This window comes from Medicago sativa, chromosome 5, assembly GCF_051527215.1.
Source record: "Medicago sativa cultivar Bolivia chromosome 5, Bolivia_mono, whole genome shotgun sequence".
NCBI classification, from domain to species: domain Eukaryota; kingdom Viridiplantae; phylum Streptophyta; class Magnoliopsida; order Fabales; family Fabaceae; genus Medicago; species Medicago sativa.
Window position 1 is genome coordinate 6,253,018 of NC_140753.1, and position 21,201 is coordinate 6,274,218.

The 21,201-nt window shown below is 32.9% G+C and overlaps 2 protein-coding genes and 2 pseudogenes across 2 annotated transcripts; 1 reads left to right on the forward strand and 3 right to left on the reverse strand.

The window, feature by feature from the left end:
• Window positions 1–2,940: 2,940 nt before the first annotated feature.
• LOC146919528 (uncharacterized) lies at window positions 2,941–5,185 on the reverse strand. The gene is made up of 5 exons (XM_085712959.1): window positions 5,047–5,185; window positions 4,183–4,320; window positions 3,592–3,679; window positions 3,238–3,348; window positions 2,941–3,120 (listed from the first exon to the last, which is right to left on the reverse strand). The coding sequence occupies exons 1-5, from the start codon at window positions 5,170–5,172 to the stop codon at window positions 3,098–3,100; spliced, it is 486 nt and encodes a 161-aa protein (XP_085569085.1). The 5' UTR covers window positions 5,173–5,185; the 3' UTR covers window positions 2,941–3,097.
• A 5,912-nt stretch (window positions 5,186–11,097) lies between these two features.
• Window positions 11,098–11,882, forward strand: LOC146919529 (uncharacterized; annotated as a pseudogene).
• A 198-nt stretch (window positions 11,883–12,080) lies between these two features.
• LOC146919530 (G-type lectin S-receptor-like serine/threonine-protein kinase LECRK3) lies at window positions 12,081–14,516 on the reverse strand (annotated as a pseudogene).
• Window positions 14,517–14,563: 47 nt separating this feature from the next.
• On the reverse strand, window positions 14,564–15,962 carry LOC146919531 (uncharacterized). The gene is made up of 4 exons (XM_085711047.1): window positions 15,759–15,962; window positions 15,560–15,668; window positions 14,829–14,944; window positions 14,564–14,722 (listed from the first exon to the last, which is right to left on the reverse strand). The coding sequence occupies exons 1-4, from the start codon at window positions 15,960–15,962 to the stop codon at window positions 14,564–14,566; spliced, it is 588 nt and encodes a 195-aa protein (XP_085567173.1).
• Between the last annotated feature and the right edge of the window lie 5,239 nt (window positions 15,963–21,201).

The following is a 21,201-nucleotide window of genomic DNA, read 5'->3' on the forward strand; positions in this document are numbered from 1 at the left end:
TTAGCATCAAACAAGATAAGTATTTGTATATCGTCTCCACAGGGAATAGTGCGTTATCAAGGACAGTTTAACATCAATTATCATTCAAAGTATTAAGAGTACTTGTTTGTTTGAATTGAAATGTATCTAGCTAAACTAATTGCAAAAAGTAAAAGTTGAGATAAATAAGGATTGAAACTTGTTAAGAGTAGCGTTCCTTAACCAAGCGTCACACGTAACCTAATGATCCATACAAATTCTAGCTTTATAAACAACATTATCACAATCAATTCTAAACTACCCTTCGTGTCCAAAGTGATATAATTATTTCTAAGTTATCGTTTAAACATTCGTGTCCAAATCCCTTAAACGATAACAAAGTCGATCGGATAACTTAATCGACCGTGTCCAGCCTGATTAAGCATCCGAAAGCATTAAAATCTTGATTATGGTGATTATCACAAGATTAACAAAGTTGTCAAAGAAGTTAACCTAAGATATATTGCTACTCTAGCTCTAGATTCAAGAGTTTGTGTCCAAATCATCTTGAATCTTATTGAAAGCATTAACACAAGAATAACAACAATATTGAATATAAATTGCTAGAATCATATATTGCAAGATAAAAAGGATTACATGTTTAGCAAGATCAAGTACCTCTCATCCTAACAAAGAGTGTTTAGCTACACATCATCATGGAAGCCTTGCAAGGATAGCTTGAAAAGGAAGGATTCATTACACTTGTGATGTCTCAACTAAGGAGTAAGCATCCAACTTCCAAAACCACTCTCACTCTATATGATCTACCTTACTTCTCTCTTTAAAGAAATCTAAAGCTAAAACCTAAGAGAGAAACTAAGAAAATATCAAGCTAAGAAAATCCCAACATAATAATATCTTCAAGGAATAGCAAGTGGGTGTTTTATAGCCTCTGCCCTGCCTGAACTCGCAGATGCGAGCTACATCACTCGCAGATGCGAGTTGCTTCTCTGGACCAATGCAAAGCTGCCACGTCATAAATGAGGAGGTCAAACCGCCCTAACTCGCAGTTGCGAGTAAGGGAGCTCGCAGTTGCGAGTTGCTCGCATCTGCTACTCGCAGTTGCGAGTTTGAGTGCGAGCTGCTTCTCTCCTGGATCAGCTTCTGCCCAAATAGTGTTTTTCCATGGTTTTGGTCTTTAATCAGTGTCTTGAGGCTAATTTCTGCACAAAAGGATAGAGTAAGATATATAAAGCGTAATAAGGCATTTAACACTTATTTCTCGGCTTTTCCTTCGATAACTTGTAAAACAAGTAACAAAAAGTGTATGAAATATAACATAAAAATAACACTTCTTGGCACTTATCAACTTGCACAGTTGAAGCATTTCCCATGTACAAAACACTCCCATCTTCATTGATGGTCTTGAACATTTTCTTGTTTTTGCACACATGGCGAGTAGCACCAGAGTCTATCCACCAAGAATCAACATCTTCAATCATGTTGATTTCAGAAATGACCGCAACAAAATCATCATTTGTTGCCCTTGAATTCTTTTCTTTGTTCTTCTTTTTAAAGAACCTGCACTCATTCTTGAAGTGTCCTTCTTTCCCACAAAAGTAACATTCACCTTTCCTTTTCTTTTTGTTGTTATTACCATTGTGGTTTTGATGAGACTTATCATTTTCATGATTTCTATTTTTGGAAGATTTGCTTGAATTTCCTTCTTCCATAACATGAACCTTCTCTTGAGTAACATGATTCTTAATACTTTCTTGTTTTCGGTATTCTTCTTCTAAACGAAGGTGATTGCCAAGTTGCTCAAGAGAAATGTCTTCCTTCTTATGCTTCATGGTTCGTTTGAAATCTTTCCATGAAGGAGGAAGTTTGTCAATTATGGATGATACAATAATTGTTTCATCCATATTCATGTTATGTTGTTTGTAGTTGTTAAGAATACGTTCAATCTCATATAATTGTTCCATAACAGACTTATTATCTACCATTTTGTAATTATTAAAATGAGAGACAAGGAATTTCTTACTTGTTGCGTCTTCACGCATGTATCTGGTTTCCAATTTGTCCCACAAGTCTTTTGCAGAAGGGCTGCTCTGGTAGATATCGAATAGAGAGTCAGACATACCATTCAGGATATGTCCCAAGCAGATGTAATCATCGTTGTCCCATTTATGTCTGTCTCTTGTCTCAGCAACGGTTTCATCATCCTTCTCTTCAGGCCTTGCCATGTTCAGAACGTATGCCACTTTCAATGTTGTAAGAAGAAACTTCATCTTCTTCTGCCAGCGGATGAAATTTCCCCCATCAAACTTTTCCAACTTAACAAAGTCAGAAGTCATTTCTTTCAATGAAGCAGCCATAGAAATCGAACCTAAAGATTGTTTTAAATCTTGTTTGTTGGGAAGAGGCTGCTGCACTTGAAACTTGAAATGTTTAATGATTATGCATGTAAAACTCAAAGCGTATGGGGTTGCCACACCAACCTTTAGGTTCGATTCGCCCCCACCAATAACTGTAATTGGATGCAATAAGGAATGACCGGCGAATCCCCTTCAGGATACTATGAGTTCCTTGACGTGTATTGCACAACCACACCAAACGTATCTCCTAACAGTATTTTACAGATTTATGGTTCCAGCAATTCACTCATGCATTAGAGAATTGATGGATGATTTAGAGTAAGAGAATGATGAAGAATTATGTTGTTAGTGCAACAAAATTCTGTCCAAAATTGTGTGTCAAATTAATGCCCAAATGCCAAGTATTTATAGTGCATTATATGACCCTTCACATGAGAGAAAACACCCCTTTGACTTGAATCAATGTTATGGTTCATTAAGCACCATTTTGCCAAAGGTTATGATCATTCACACTTGAACCAATGCTATGGTTCATTAAGCACCATTTTACCAAAGGTTATGATCATTCACACTTGAACCAATGCTAAGGTTCATTAAGCACCCCTTTGCCAAAGGTTCTAATGTATATGAAAGCTTCTCATGAAGATTTACAACTCTTGATCTAAAGTGATTACATTATTTTGGAAATCACCAACATAAACTACGTTTCAGCCATCATAATTTACACGGAACACGGGTTACTATTCAAAGAAGTTTCAGTATCAAAAATGTGGCTCCATGGGCTCTGCAACAAATTGACAGAACAACAAATCAAATTGTTTTCTTTATTACATCAACAAATCAATTTTAATGCATCAGAAAACAGCATAATAGCATATGCCAGTAACATAACATTACTGACCTGCTTTCATGGTAGGGCGGTGTTGACTCTTTAGTTCTGTGTTTCTATTGACCGTCGTTTTGCTTGCATCTCTTTTAGTCAACATCTTTGTGGCGCTCAGAGAGCCTTCAACTGAAAGGGCAAGAAAAATAAAAATAATTAGCAATACTTAAAGACGAATAATCATAATATATTAGCTCAAAAGATTACATGGCAGCAATGCATTCCATTAGAATTTAATCAATTCCTTCAATTCGAAGGAATTGAATAATGCAAGCAATTTTGCTCAAATTTCAATTTCCCAATTTCGATGTGATTTTATTCCGAACAACTTGTTTGCATTGACAAATCAAACATGTTACTACACCCGCGTACCTTGCCATTCCCATACCACTTTTGATTCACCCTTTACCAACTTTGGATAGCGATCTACACGAGAATCTTCTTGAACCAATTCTTCTACCTGTATTCCCGATCAAAGTTATTGTTACACAGCCATTTATTTAGTTTATTATTAAAAAAATCGTAATATTCAACTTTAGTTACAGCACATAGTGAGTTCATCGACAGCAATTAACACGTGCAACGAGGAAAGAAAGATACTGAACTTCGTTAATTTACAGTGATATGCAACTACGAGATACAACTTAATCCTCACTGTCACTGATACACTAAAAAATGGAAGAGTGACTATTTTTAAGTGGAAGATTAAACAAAAGGTGAACCAGCGTAATGAGAGAGAATGCATGATCTCGGCACAGAATCACAGATAGAAATACTATGCTCAAACTTAGTACCAAAATCAGTCAAAGGCAACTTTAGCAGTAGAAGAGCAACCGAAGCACTGAGTTAACTAACTAATGGGATAACCTGAATCAGATTGATATCTTTTGCTATTTGATTAATTATTGTTGCAAACAATTAAGGATAATCAAGCCACAAGTTCCAAAATAACTTCAAAATTACCTTTTTCCATAATAAAGGGTCCTTCCTCTCTCTTGGTAAAAGCAGGTGATCCCGTAATCTAGAAGCAACAACCCAGGGTTCACATTCACCATTTACACTTTTTGATGTCAATGCATTCTCTTCAAGTATTTCACAGACCTATAACATCATCAACAAAGAAATTTAAACATGGATTGAATCAGAATAAAGCAGCAATAGTCATCCATACAAAAGAACCAGTGGACAGTAGCTGCAATGGTAGTTAACAGGAGATGAAAGCCACACAAATTTGCCGTGTATTTGATAAAAAAACTACATGTCAGACTTATTTTCCCACCTGGGCTATTGGCTCATAGCATTATTCAAAAACGTAGTTTATATAAACTCTACCAACAGAACTGTAATAATAACACATATCAAATGGAACAAAGTCGGGCATATGAACCCTCTGCTCACCATGCACAGATTGAAACCAAATTACTTTGTGAACTCTAACTAACATGAGTGTACTCTATTATACCTTCCATCTCGCTTTATTTGTCGTTTAAGGTAATAGACACGTCTTAAAAAAATCATTAATTATACTTCTTTCTGGGGTGAACCAATGTTTTTTTTACTAAAATAAAATGTTATTGTTTGACCAAAAAAACAAAGTTATTGTAGACGGAGTAATGTAGCACAAAATATATAGCAATAAATACGGATATTATGGATAAAGAAAAGTATTTAGTGCTATCTAGATCTTTTCAAGTGACAAATAATGTGATATACAAACCAACTATAAAATAGGACCGATAATATAAGACAGCAGGAGAAAAGTGTTTTATATATATCATATACCATGTGCAATTAAACACACACACACAAATACACGTCCCACTGTACCTTATTGTAAAGCTCCTCAACTCGTCTTGACACGCGTAGCTTTCGACGGACATTCCAGAACAAAATCACGCATCCTACAAGCTGTTTAATCTTGCCAATGTTAATATGTTTACTCATTGATATCATACATACGTACACACTTATGTAATCTGTGGGTGTGTGCAATGTGCATTTGAGTGTGCCTTTAGGCATGATGGTAATTAAAGCCTTGTGTGGTGCCGGTGGCATGATGGTAATTAAATTAGCAGTTGTTCTTGTTCGAACTCCCTTATTATTATTAATATATTTGGACCCAGGATGTATGGATGGTAATTTATATTTGTGTAGGTTTTATTTTATATATTGATTCTAATTAATCTAAGTCCCTAAGGATGAAGGTTTTATTTGTGAACTTTGACTTTGAGTTTGAGTTTGCTGTTTTATATTTAACGTGGTTTTGAGTTTGAGTTTGAATTTGAATTTGAATTAACAATTGAGTTTTCCATTATTGACACATAAAAGCACAGTTACTTACAAAAACAAGAGGGTACAAAGGTTTGTTTGTTTGGTGTCTATGTTTGAGGTTAGGACTTAGGAGTCTGATTCCTACTCCCAGCATAATGCTAACAATATTAATCCATAGCAAGACAGTTGAAATTAGTTTCAGCATATGAATTGTTTCATAAACTCTTTTCGTTAATTTCTCTGTAAACATATATACATTGTAACGACATGTTCAGTTCTTCATATATAAATGGATATTAGATACTTATTTGAATTGAGAAGCTCTTATGAGTTGTTAGAAACTAATCCAAAATTGGCCTAAATCCACTCTTGTATTGTTGTCCCTGTAAATGAGCCACAATGCACTTATGAATTTGACCCCTTGGATGATCCAATACAAGACTAATGTGAAGATCCTATGTTTGATTACCAACAGACAAGTCCAAAGTTTGATATGAAGATTGTGCCTTCCAAGTTTACCTCTGTAAGCTCGTATGTACTAGATGATTCCTGCAAACAATTAACAAAGAATCACAAACCAATCATGTCAAGGTTCTTCTACATATCCCACCCTTGCATAACTTCTCAAAAATAGTATAGCAAAATGTTAACTGCTACAAAACAAACACCACACAGAATGCAAGAATGGAGGTTATTTTTATACAATTACTTTTCTCTCCTCACTACTAATCGTTTACATGGACCCTTGTGTATGGTTAGCCAGTATCTTCTTCATCAAAAGTCCATAAGAAAATTTTCACATTAAATAGCAAAGCTCAATAGAAAATATTTTTTTTGAAGTCAATACTTGATATAGATTATAAAGGCAATATAAGTACTTGTAGTGTGATATTGTGATAAGAACCTAATGACAAATGACGGAAATACTTCTATCAGCTACTAAAACCTAAATTGTTTTGCAAACGATTCTATTTTCTTCATTACATCTGGGCAGTGATCTGCGGTGTACGACTTGTATTCACTGATAGTCGATCAAGCATAGCAAAGCGAGTAGAGCTAAAAGTGCAACGAGCACAGGAAGGTAATCTTGCAATGGAATTGTAGTATTTAACCATAGCATTATACCATATAACACTAAGAATTGCATATAATCGAAAAACTACAATGCAGCTTCTCTGCTGTCAAAGATGTAGTCATACTCTGTAATCTTTGGTATGACTATGATAGACTACAGAAACTCAGTGGCAATCAACAGAATGAATGCCTACTCTCAGGAAGGAACTTATTAGTATTGATGATGATGAGGAATTTGATTACCATGGCATGCTTCATTTTTATGTCATCTATTAATTAATTCTTTGTAGAATAGAAAGAGATGATGATATATTTCAGGTTTTTCTTTAGCACAAGGGAAAGTGGATCAAATATGATAGTTCAGTTCTGAAAATTCTGAGACTTTAGCAGTGGATGTGAAACTTGTAAGATATTGCCTATGAAAATCTCATGGTTTTTCTTTAAATATTTTATAAATTTTGTAAAAATATATAGGGAATATATTTCTGATAGTAATTTTTATGAAATATTTTAATTTAAATATGACTAGATTGTTTGTTACTTACTGAGATTGTATATAATAGAAGTATTTAACTTATCCTAATCAAGTTAGCATCGACACTTTTGATTGATGCGTGTCCGGTGTCCGACACATGTGATTACAATCGATTTATATCATTTTTTTTCAAATTATTATCGGTGTGACTTGTTAGTGTCTTGTCCGATGTTCGTGTATGTGTCGGTGCTTCATAGATCAAAATGTTGTAACTCATGAAACACAAGGTGCATGAAGAAGATTTTGAGGGGAATTGAACCCGAGTAAGTTCATAACAAAACCAAAAATGATTTTAAATGTGAAATTGAAAAATGAAAAACTTAATATCCAAATTACAGTACATGTAGGAGATGAAACTGTACTAGTAAATTTTAAGGGAAGCACAAAAATGTTTCAGCTATAAGTGGAAGAATTCTTATATTTAATTTGTTTTTCTAAATAATTACTTCGGTTATAGGTTGAAGAATTTTTAAATTTAATTGCTTCATGCATTGTAGATCTGTAGTCTTTCAAGGACCCAATGCTTTTATAAGGTTCATAAGCTCATTTTGATTAAAAATATTTCATAAACTATATAAGCTAATCTAAACTAGGCTAAAGAAACAAGAATAAAATTGAAGGTTATGAGTTGTTAATTGGTCATAGTATTTTTGGGTCATCAAAGTTCGGAAATAGAGATTAATTAATAGCTGAAAAATAGAGATTTTTTTTTTTTGGTACATGAAAAATAGAGATTTTATATTTTTATTTCTGATCTTTTGTTGCTTGTAATTTTCCTTACAGAATATGGATTCTTGCAGCTCATGCTCACAATTCTCTGGTTTGTACTTTCCAGGCTTCTTTCATAATTTGTTTTGCTGACAGTATCTATAACTTGGCTGCCAAGAAGACTTCTCTACAATTCTTTATAAAATGTAAAATATTGAATTATTTCAATTTCAACTAGCTAATACTAATAGTGATTGTCACTGCTCATTAACTGATACACCAACATTCTATCCATTCCTTCATCACAATATCCTATCAACTTTACCAAATTTTTTTGGCCGGTTTTACCGATCCATTCTCTTAACAACAATGACATTACAAGATTGTAACGACCCAAAAATTTAAGACATTAACTTATACATTTCTTAGTGAAAAGGATGAATAATTATTTTTTTCTTATGAATAATAGGAGCAACTGAAAACTCATAGGCTTCAAAATACACGAAAAAATAAGTTTCTTTTAAATTTTTAAAATTAATAAATCAAAGTTATTTTACATCAAAATACAAAATCCCTAAGAACAAGGCCCTCGACCTTTTACAACCTAAAGACACATCCTAGCTGGTCTTAACTTTGAACGCATGTGAGAACTCTCACCGTGGCGTACCAAAGGTCCACATATCTTGGAGCCTCCAAGTGTAAGCCGTTATCATTATCTGATTTTCAAATACGGAAAAGGGTCAACTCCCAAACAACAGCAAACATACAAGTTATACATAGATATTTAACATTTATTTCAAGGCATGCAAATAGTACAAATATTAATATAAGGTACACAAAATATCAACACCCAAAACACCAGACAAATGCACGACACCCTAAAGGTTGACCTATATGCGACACAAATGATCCGGATATCACCTCCCTTATAGGGCAACAAAAAGGTTCTTCGTAGATATTTGTGGGATTCAACCAATTATGAACACTCCATTGTGGCTCCAACCAATTATGGACACCACATACCCCACGGGTCCCAACCAATTATGGGCACCAAAAGAAAACAGTGAGCCACAACCAATTATGAACACTCAAAAGGAAACGACAAGCCCCAACCAATTATGGGCACTCAAGACTTCAGCTCCCAACCAATTATGGGCACCACACGACTATGAATGTATGCATGCGACACCTGATTATTGACTCCACAAAGTAGATCACTCACAATGAGTATCCAACTAACTTAATCACTGTCTTAACCACCTGCTAGAAACACTGATTACACCAAGAGTAACTCTGACTTAAGGTTGATTCCTTGGTCCTCTTTTAATTTCTAAGTCCTCCAAGACTCTCTCTAATTGTTTTATGGTGAAATCCGTAAAAAGAAAATAATACGAGGGAAAGAGAACTGATGCTAACCGATAGGAAGTAATCATACATTAACTTCCTTCCTAAAAGAGTGGCACTATGCTTAAGAAGTGGGAAGTGAAACTAGCCATGTGCTAGGCAAAGAGGTTCCATTGTTTTTAAATACTCGTTTCTTTTTCTTTCGTTTTTTCTTGCTTTGTACACTGGCTATCTATTGTGTGTACGTACGTGCCTATAATAATTTAATTAATTTATTAGTGACATGAGATAAAAATAAAGAGGACTTGCTACACGTGCACACATTGAAAAATAATAATGAAAGCCAACCCTACTGAAGTGATGCTTTAATATATGGTAACTACTAGTACGTGAAGCAAAACAATTGAATGAAGACCAAGTCATTTTTCTTTATCATAATGATAGGGTACACTATTAATGATTAGTATGATGGATTTTGGCTATTTAATTCGAAAGAAAATAGAAAATAATATTATTATACTCAATAAATCATAAAGTAAACTATTTTAATGTCAAATTAAGATAAAATAATTTAGAATAAAATAAGACAAAATATCCGATTCACCTAGTTCTTTCGATTCACCTTAGTAAACAATTCCAAATAAACCTCTACCTAGTTCTTCAATAAAACCATGTGCAACTTTTTTTCAATCAGTCTACCACTAGTTCTAACTTGTAATTCAAGTTTTTATATCATTAATTAAACTTGTAATCCACCTATTTTTCCCTAATAAACTTTTAATCTATTATATGATGTGATAAAGGCTTAGTTTTAGTTTGTTATTTTCAGTTACTTTGTGTATTAGGTGTTACTTATTTGTGTTTTATGCCATAAACTATGCAGATTAGTGCTGATTATTTATTTAGGCTGCGTGAATGCTTGATCATTTTGTTCTGTGTGAAGAACGGAACAAGTAAACTATGTGACAATGGGTGCGTTTGTTTCGGCTTTAAAAAAAATAGATTTTGAGATAAAAGAATCTAGAGATTTTTTTTTTTAGAGATTTTTAAAAAAATCTAAAGCTATTTCTGTTTGTCTACTATCATAAAAATCATTTTTTTGAGATTTGAAACACTTACACTTCAGTTCCTTGCATTAAGAAAAAAATAGATTTTGAAAAAGCTACTTGAAATAGATTTTCATTTTGAGGCTAAAAATGATTTTTTTAGCAAAATGGATTTTTTTTAAATCTCAAACAAACACAACAAAAACTGGATTTTTTTTAAATCTCAAACAAACACAACAAAAACTAAAAAAGTGATTTTTTACTCAAAAAAAATAGATTTTTTTCAAAAAAAATCCAAAACAAACAGGCCCAATATACTACTACCTTGTCAAATCTGACACTAGTGTGTCTTGAGAGCATTGAATCCTATTCATTTGAAGACAATGGATTGCTAGCCATTGAGATGTTCTGTTCTGTGTTTAAGTTCTTGTCGTGTCAATGTTCAATGAATTGCTACCGATTGTCTTTTTCATATAAATTAAAAATCTGCACCATGATGTAATATGTTATGCAAACATGGTATTTAAAATTTTGAAGGTGGACATTTAAGGGATATAGATGAGTCAAAGGAACTTAAAATGAAATGATCAAATCTGAATTTTCCTTACAGAAACTGGATTCTTTTCCTGCAGCTCATGCCCACAATTCTATGGTTTTTACTTTTCATGCTTCTATTAGATTTGTTTTTTTTGCTAAAAATATCTAATATTTGGCTGCCGTGAAGGCTTCTCTCCAGTTCTTTGCAAAATGTGAAATTATCAATTATTTCAAAGGTGAAAATTTATGCTCTCATTTGCACCTAAAAATAGATCATTCAGTTAAGTGATGACATGAATGGATACTGTTTTCTTCGCCAAAGTTCAACGGAAGAAAGTTTGATTAATATATGACTCAAAATACATGAATGTCCCAAGTAATTTGAGCTCACTGTTTTTCTGTGGTGGACAATGGCAGGGCAATGGTAGTGCTGGAATGAAGAAAATTTTAACTATTGACAATACTTTAAATCCAGAAAAGATTTTGCAGCCATACAGGCAAGATAAGGCACTTCATCATACTCTTGATTCAACCAATTGTATAAGAAGACAGTGAACTGCAATCATGGAAGTCCTGTTTGTAATGGAGAAGCATCTTAACATCATTGGACACTGATACAAGTGCAATGAGACCTACAAAGCTGGTACAATAGCGTGATACCGGAGGAGCAAAATCAAAAGCTGAAATCCAAGCTGAGAAGCCTGATATTGCTAAAAGCTTCTTGGAAAGAAGTTCAACTTGTACAAGAAATAAAGAAAATGATGGTTTTGTTACAACGAAGAAGAAAGTTCTTGGAAGAAGCCAGAAAAGACATTGTTGTAGTGTTCAACAAGTATAGGAACAGTTCCATTGGCATGTGAAAAGAATGGTGTTGCAAAGAGAAAGGCATTGACAGAAGCAACCAATTTTCAAGTTTCAACAGTCAAATGTCACGGAGATTACAGGGAAATGGCAATGCCCACAGAAACGTAAACCTGACCGTGGGCCTGCTTTGAAGTAACTTAGACTTGAGAGATGGTTCATAAGGTTGGAAAGATCTCTCCTCAGTGACAAACTTGGCTCATATCCTAAATGCTATAGCATATTGGTTGTCCATGAACGTAATAGTACTATAGCATAGGAAATACAAAATTGCTGAAACTTTAGAGATGCATAATTACACAGATTATCTTGTATTTCTCATGCAATTTGGTTGAGAGGATTGTGGTATGGTTGTTTGTAGAATAAGTTTTTATTACTGATAATTACTCAATTTTGATTAGTATCCATCAAGATTGTTGAATCTGCATGGTCTCAACGACATCAAGAAAGAACATATAATATTGTATTTCATTATGCAGAAAATATACAAATGAGAAATAAATTATAAGAGATAATAATCATAAACATTGTATGATTACATAAAAGTGTCGATTTTGGTATTTAGAACAAATATGAGATTGACCTTCTCGCGCACTCTCGATAGTTTTGGCTGGAAGACGTGGAAGTCAAGGAATCAAACTAAAGGAAAAAGGCGATGGTGGGTTAGGTACTTGAACCACACCTTCTAGCATTTGCAAGACCATCCTCATTGTTGGCCTCTTGATCATTCTCCACCAAAGCATCTATTCTCCCTTCCATATAACAATCACAAGCCCAATCTGTCAAAATTGCCTTCTCTTCCTCCCCTGACTCCACCAACACCATTTCTGCAGCAAACAATTTCCAACAACATGGCACCAAAGCTGTAAACATCCACTTTAGCCATCACTGGAACATTCTTGAACCATTCAGGAGCCACATATCCTCGCATTCCTCGGATCATGGTTTTTGTTCTACTTTGATCGGCCAACAACAACTTAGCCAATCCGAAGTCAGAAATCTTCGCCGTGAAGTAATCATCTATGAGTATATTTTGAGGCTTTATATCACAATGAATGATGGGAGTGTCACACTCTTCATGTAAATACACCAACCCTCTTGCAATCCCCAAAGCAAATCCAACCCTTTGATTCCAAGTGGGTTTTGTTTGTCCAAACAAGATGTTTGCAAGCCTGCCATTGTTCATGAACTCGTACACCAACATTCTATGCATTCCCTCATCACAATATCCAATCAACTTGACCAAGTTTTTGTGGCAGGTTTTACCAATGGCTCTCAACTCAGTCTTATATTCCTTCTCGCGATCTTGTGCTAACCGATCCAATCTCTTAACAGCAACAACATTACAAGACGTTGCTGCTTTCAATTCAACTTTGAAAACAATTCCAAAGGAACCTCTACCTAGTTCTTCAATAAAACCCCATGTAGCTTCTTTTAACGCGTCATAACTAAATGAACATAAATTTGTTTCCAAGAGAGTTGCACCTACGACAACCCTTTTCGGCTTCAACAAAGTCACCAAAACAACCGCAGCCAAGAGTATGCTATTGAAGACAGCTGAACCAATTAGTAGACCTCAAAGGATCGGGTTAACTCGGTTGTCTTTCTTCAAATTAGTGGAAGGACTAGTACCTATTTTACCAAGAGGAGAAACTCTTGTCTTGATAAGCACTAAATTAGCTAGAGGTGATCTTTTCTTCCAACAATTTTGGTTACTGAAGACAACAACAGAACACATACAATCATGCAAACAAGATTGTTGACAGTCCTGTTGAGAATAAGGCTGCATTCATTCATAATCTGATAATGGCCAATTCACATTTGTAAGAACAGTAAACTCAAATAAATCTTCTGGCTTCACATTCAATCCTTCAACATTATCATCTCCACAACCTAGTGTGAAATTGACTTGACACCCACCAAATTGATTACTTGGATCGATCAATGAATAACCATAAGGACATTTCCATGGAACAATAGCTATTATAGCCACATGTTCCACTTCCCATTTCATTGGATATAGCAGTGCAGATGTTATCAGGAACATACCTAATAATAGTCCATCCTTGTTTTGCTTTAGTGTCCCTTGGATGAGAATATTGTGTCAAAACTCCATAATAATCAAAGGTTGCTCTATAATAATACAACTTAGGATCAAGATCTAAATTTTTCCATATTGCACCCTGAGGTTTGATTCTAGTAGTACCATTATTATTTGTTTCCACATAAATATCTCCCGATTCATCAAAAACTAAACTTAAAGATGCAGAGTTATTAACATCAATTCTATAGTAAAAATTGTAACGTAATTGAGTAGGCCATGCAAGTGGACTTAACATGAGATTATGATCATCATCATTAAAATAAAGTTGGAACCTTCCACTTGTGAAATTAGTCTGAGAATCTTGAAGTTAAGGTGGCACCTAACTCAAGCGATTGATTAGGCAAAAGGGTATCAGTAGGAAACTTAAAACTTTCCCAAACAATAGCAGATTTGTTGTTTACAAGAACAAAATTTCCATTATCAAGCATGGTTCCATAGGAAACAATATCGTTTGGCTGTGCTGTCCAAATGGATTCATTTTGTGGATTTGTCAAAGTGAGTCCACCTGATGTTAGCTGAACCTGTGATCCTCTTGGTGCTAGTACGAGATCGTTGCTGTTGTTCATGTCTTTGGCGCTCCAAACAATGGTTTGAATTTGATCATGTATGTTGTTGTACCATATTGCAAGCATGAAGAAGTTTGTTGTGGTATTACGAAATCTGAAAGCGAATTCACCAGAAGTTGAGAGCCATGGATTGTTATTAGTGGAGAGTCTTGAACTTGGAGAAACGTTTCCAAAGGCTAACACAAGTTGAAGAAAAAGAATGGAAATTATGTAAAGGGTAGAGAAAGAAGCCATTTTTGAGAAATGATAGTTAGATGGTTTTAAAAAAGTCAGTGCAACTTTCCAGAAAATTATATTTTTATTGAAAAAACATTTCTGCTAAAGAATCACTGTTTACCTGAATACCCATAAGGTCATGAGCTAATTCAGCTGACAAGGATTCTCCATTCAGCAAAGAAATTGTTGAAGAGCCATCGGGTCTCGTCATCTCAGCTAAAACAGAAGCACTAAATACAGGCTACAAGTAAAAAAAAAAAAAAAAAAAACAATGTATAAATAAATACACAAATAATGAAAAAATAAAAATTTATTTGAGCAAAGAAGTTTATTTATTATAGTGAGACCTGTGTATCAAGAAGTATGATACGTTCAGCCGATATCCTAGGTTCAATGCCAATAGAACAATGTCTCGCCATAGCTCTATTCTCTTCAGATTGCATGGTAAAAGGTGGTAGCATCCCTGTAGGTTCATATATCAATTGAACTCAAAGTTAAATACTATGGAGAAAAATAAAAGAAACTAAGGCTTTGTTTGGCAAGACAAACTGTTGAACTGTTATCGCAGATAGCTTATAGCCAATAAGCTCATATAAACAAAATAGACCTGTTTAGAAACAATTTTGGCCCCATTTGGATAAACAGCTTATTTGCAGCTTATAACACAAGTGCTTATCAAGATAAGCACTTATGTGTAATCTATTTCTATAGCAAAGGATAAAATAAAGTTAAATCGTTTTTGTGTAAGCTATAAGTTGTTTTTATAAGCTATCTTGAAGGACTTATGAAAATAAGCTGAAAACAACTTATGCACAATGCCATAAGCTGTTTTCATAAGTTCTCCCAAACAGTCTCGCAGAACTTATGCTAGAAGTTAAGCTCAAATAAGTCAATTCAAACCGTTTCTCCCGAGCTTTTAGTTTTTTTTTTTACTAGCTTAATGTGTTTTTTGATAAGCTACTTTAAGCAGCATGTAGCTTAAAATTTATAGTTATCATTTTTTCATGTCATTTCAACGATTAATTTTATCAAAACACGGCAAATTCAATCAGATAATTTATCTGTTATAGAAACTAACCAGGAGAAGTTGAATCAAAACCATAAAGTTCATTCATGATAGTAGATTTGCCAACTCCAGGTGATCCAATAACTCCAATCACAGTGAAATCAGTATTCTCAGTCAAAAACTGCGCAGTTTGGAAATCTCAGTTACAGTGATAAACATCAAATTGTAAGCACTTCAAGCAAGAAAATAATCGAGGATTGTTATTACTTACGGGGAGAAAGCGGTCGAAGTGGAAATCCCATGAATCGGAGAGAAGGTTGAGGGATGCGACGGAAGGAAGACGAGAACGGTGCTGAGTAGAATCATCTTCGCCGGCGCCGGCGCGGTTGAATTTACCGGAGATAGGAGCTCCGGTAACGAGTCCTGGCATTGCTAGAAGGATCTTTGGAGATGGAGAGGGTTCAGGTCCCGCCATTGTTTCGATGATTTGGAATTGCAATGAATGTGAACAATGGAATGGACCAAAGCATAAAGAATTAGAAAATTGCTTTTATGATATTTAAAACATCACATTGACACATGAAAATGACGTTTTTATCTCCTGTGGTAGTTAACTACCGTTGAATTGATCCGGCAATAGTTAACTACTGATGTACACCAACACAACTTAAAAAAAAACAATAAAAAAAAGCTCCAACAATAGTTAACTACCTTGGAGTATAATCAAAGTTTTATGATAACCGATGCTCTGTTTCATCTACTCTACTTTTCTAACCTCCAAAGAAAACATTAACAAACACAACTTTCCAACCTCCAAAGAAAACATTAACAAACAAAGAGTTTGATTGTTGGTGAATCTAAGAAAGCAGCAAATTGAGAATTGGAAATGTTTTTTTTAGGGGAATAGAATTTGAAATGTTTGGTGCACATCTAAATACCTTATATATCATGAGAGAGTAAGAAAACAAAGATATTCATGTGATAATGTGTTGAAAAATTATAATGGAGACAGGGAGAAAAAATAAAGTGTTAAATGAGTGTTGAAAAAATTATAATGCCTGTATCATTTTTTTTTTTTTGAATAATCTATGTATCATTATTGTTATGATCGTTGTGAATCTGTAACAAAAGAAAATTATTGTTGTGCATCATTCAACAATTCACTTAATCACAATTCCCTTTTCTCTATATATATTGTGACTTATTGTTAGACCAATTCCCTATTCTCTATTTATATATTGTTGACTTATTGCTTAGACCAAATATTTGCAAATTTATCATAAACAAATTTTCTTCTACGTTTCCTCTCGAGAAAATAAAATTATTCTACGTTGCTCTAACCATAATAATGTAAAGGGAGTTTTTTTTTTTTTTGAATAACAGTTATAAAACTGGTGTCAATCTCATGTTTGTGTGTGTTTGATTATGCAGTAATAAAAAACTGATCTTGAATTAATTAATTTTGACAATTTGATTTCAAATAAATATGAGTTAAATGTAAGTGTTTTATGTATGAATATATTCATGTAAAAGTAAATCAAATTTAATTCACGTAACTTTTAAACAAATTTAGAGACAAATCAAAACTTCAAATTAAAATCAACTTCAATCAACATCACTCAAACATATTAAAATCTAATTTATATGTACTTTTGCTTCTCCCTAACTTAGGAAGAATGAGTTGTATTAATATGGAAATGTTAACCAGTGCTTTTATGACAATTTTGAATGACTTTTAATATTAAGTTTTTATGAAAAAATCTATATATTTAATGCATTGAAATTTGTAATATTTAACTTTTTAAAAAACAAATTTTAAATTTTGAATCCTTAACTATAAAAAGTGTTCTAGAGACACTTGTTAGCAACATTCGCACTTTCTAACACATTTTGGGATTTTGTCCCGCGACTTTTCCACTTAACTCGGTCCAATGACAATCTCAACAATTCATTGTTTTTTAATAATTTTGACTGACAACAGTAAAGTCAAACAAAGTTTACCCCACTCCTCCAATTAATTTTCAACTAATAAAGCAACATTTTTATATGTTGCCCCCACTTCAAATGTTATCTTGTCCCAGCACATCCTGATAGTTGAGACTTTTACAAACTAATAGTTACCGTCTATAGTTACATTTATAAGGAACTTTAATTTTTTATATTTATTAAATAACTAATGTATCTAAACTATAATATAGTCTATGTGTTGGTCACTCGTTGTAACTTTGTGTATATAACCACTTAACTTCATTCTAAAGATGTTTTTTTTAAGATACTCTACTGTCAAGTTGAGTAGTGTGTAATTTTTTGTTTGCAATCGTCATGCAACTGTGTAATGTATTATATGTCACTTAAAAACTTGGATTTCAACTTAGTAAACAATTGAAGTTCTACATTCCAATAAAAGATTTTGAAAGGGTTTGGGAAGACAAATGATGTTACAAATATGTCAATGAAGATTTATAAGTTCGTAGGTTCAAAAAAATAATGATAACAAAAAAGGGTCAAAACTAATCTGAGGAACTTTTTGTAGCGAGAAGGAGAAGAGAGTAGAAAACCTTTGTAGTGAGTTGGTATAAGTTTTTTGCTTAGTGACTTGGTGGTATAAGGTTTTTGTGGGAATTTGGAGTAGGTGTTTCAGTTGGTGTTGTTGTGTGCTATTCCATCTTAAATTGGTGTGTTTGAGACAATTACTTGTGGTTTGAGACAATTTTGTGGGAATTTGGAGTAGGTGTTTCATTTTGTAATGATTGGTTTTAATGACTACGGAGAAAGACAATTGACGTAGAATTTTTATTAAAGGTGTGAACAAAGAGCAATGGTATTTTGGTCATTTGAGGAGTAAAGACATTTTGGTAATTTTAGAGTGGTCAACATCTTAATTATTTGGGCACGTAAGATTATTTAGCGAAGTTAGTGTTGACTTTAACAAAATGCGGTTTTTCTATTGAATTGGATTGATTTTGAACACCCTTAATACATATAAACTTTGAATGAGAAAAAGCAGGTGTTAAAAGTTGATTATTTTCTAAAAATTATATTATGGTAGTTTTAAACATCCCTCAGAAAAAGAAATTTGTGGTACAAACCATTCAAGAAAAATTTATAATAAAATACAATCAATCGAAACACAAACATTTATTTTGACATATATAGCAAAATTCAGCTTCAAAATCTTTTTAACACATAGCATACAACTTTACATAAGTCAAAATCTCTGCTTATACTAATACAAATACTTAAGCTGGTGAATTCTTGCAATCATTGTCATCAAAGTCAAAGAGCACAAGCTATAAACAACACAATGTACGCAATTCTCAGTTTCATAACACTATACAATTGTATTGTTGTAGGTTTTTTTTTATGTTATAACCATAATTTTAGCGGCTTTCACTTTTCTTTCTTGTTTAAAATTTAAGCAGCCTTCTAAAACTCTATAAACAAGGAAAATTTGGAATGCATTGTTGTCGTATATATTTAGATATCATTCTAGATCATATGACAATCATGAAGTTATAAACAATGTTATATATATATTAGGGGAATGTTATATATTATTATTGTTAGAGTGTAAATGTCGATTATAACATGTGTTTATATTTTATTTATTTACATATAATAAAAAGTGTTTTGTAATAAAATATAAAAAATGTTTTTCTACAATGGAAATATGATTTAACATTGTGAATTTTTATTGTATGCATTTATTTAATGTAGGATTTATTGTAACCAACTAAGTTTTAATGTAGGAATTATTTACTTATAAATGAAATGTTTTTTAATAATTATTATTTTCACGTAAATAATAAATATTTTCAACATTTCATGAAAATTTTGTCACATAGCATATGTCAATTAATATTTACGTAGAAAAATGTATTAAGAAAAAATTATTAAGAACCAACTTGTGTTTATTTGGTGGTGTTGATTTGTTATCTTGAAGTGTACTCCTCTCAAGGGTTTATGTTGATTATCCCCGAAACAATTGCGATAAACTAGTTTAACTTTAAAAAAAAAATTAGGTGTACAAAATTTACTTAATTGAAATTTGAGTTTGTTTCTACATATTAACTTTTGTAACGCACTATAGTTAAACTTACATTTTATTTATAATTATTTCATATTTTGAAGTTATCTTGTTTTCTGGAAATCATGTAATAAGTTTCTAGTTTTTTCATGATTTGTTAGTGGATGTTTAATATCTTGCACTAATAAATCTACAAGCCCTTGCTTTTCAGTCCTCTTAGCATCTAAAACTTTAATCTTTGCTTCCAACTCCTTCACCATTTGACCATTACTTTCTGCCATAATTGAATTTCTTCTGTTAAAGTTTTTCATATAGAGTTATAGATATTTGTATATTGCATGTTAGTAGTGTATTTATAGAAGAAGAATTTAATCCAATGTCATCATGGATTTTATTGAAGACAAATATTCTAAGAAGAAGATCAAAAACAAGAGGGAAATTTGAAAAACTAATTTAACTGGTTTGCAATGATGTAATACGGGGAAGATCAAATATTCTTAATTTTGTCTTATTGTCTCTAAATGCATTTAAAACGCCCCTATTTAAGTTTCGCTTTATGTTTAAAAATACATTGGGCCGACCCTGTTTGATAACTACAATAAGACATTTGTACATGCTTATCCATTCTTCCGCGCCGTATAAGAGCAGGATCAATTTTATCCACAAAATTAGTTGTGAAAATTATGATCCTCTCTCCTCCGCATGCTAACCAAATTTCATCAATAAAATTCAACAAGCCAGAAAGAGTTACCTTACTTTCGTTTTTATCTTTTTTTTTTCCAGCTTTCTTAATAGGATCATTCTTTTCATCATAAACAGCAACGTACATGAAATTAGCAATAGTTGATATCATGGTAGATTTTTCTGTTCCTGGAGGACAATAAAGTAGATAACGACGTCCAGGGCCGGTCGAAGGTGACTTCCATTAAAGTAAGGGCTTTAATCCCCCAAGTTTTTTAGGCTCTGTATTAAGCCTCATATTTTGTGTTTGAAAATATTTTCGTACGTCAAATTTTGTAAACATGTTTTTTCAAAGTTCAACTGGTATGTAAACGAGGAGTCATAATTCATGTTGCAAGTTCGATTTCAATGCTATCTATTTCATTGGTTATTTGAACCTTAAGTTCCTTTTTCCTTCAGATTCCTATCAATCTAATTCGAGGTCGGTTATTCTAAGTATATTAAGACAATTAGTGTGTAATCAAAGTTTGTAAAAGTAAAAAACTAATTTATATTTGTTTCATTTCAATATTATTTTGTTATTTTTAGATTTCTAACAATTGGTAAATAATATTTGTATTAAATATTATTTTCAACACGCACGCACACACGCGCGCGCCCACACACACAAACACACAAATGTCACGAACTAACGAAGTTGATTATAGTGAATAAGGATATACTATCACAATGTGACAAACCAAAATTTGATTTCTGATTGACAAAATAATCATATTTAATTAGTGTCTGACACACATCATATAAAATTGCTTCGTATCTATCTTCTTTTCTTTAATTACTTAATTTTGTTTTAAAAAAAAAACTATCAAAAACACTTATCTTTACTTGAAAAAAGTAGCAATTGTTCATCTTACCATACCAAACCGCGGATGGAGAAACGCTTAAGGACGAATCAACGTTCTCTGAAATTTTAAAAATAACACATACTTCCTGTATATTCTACATC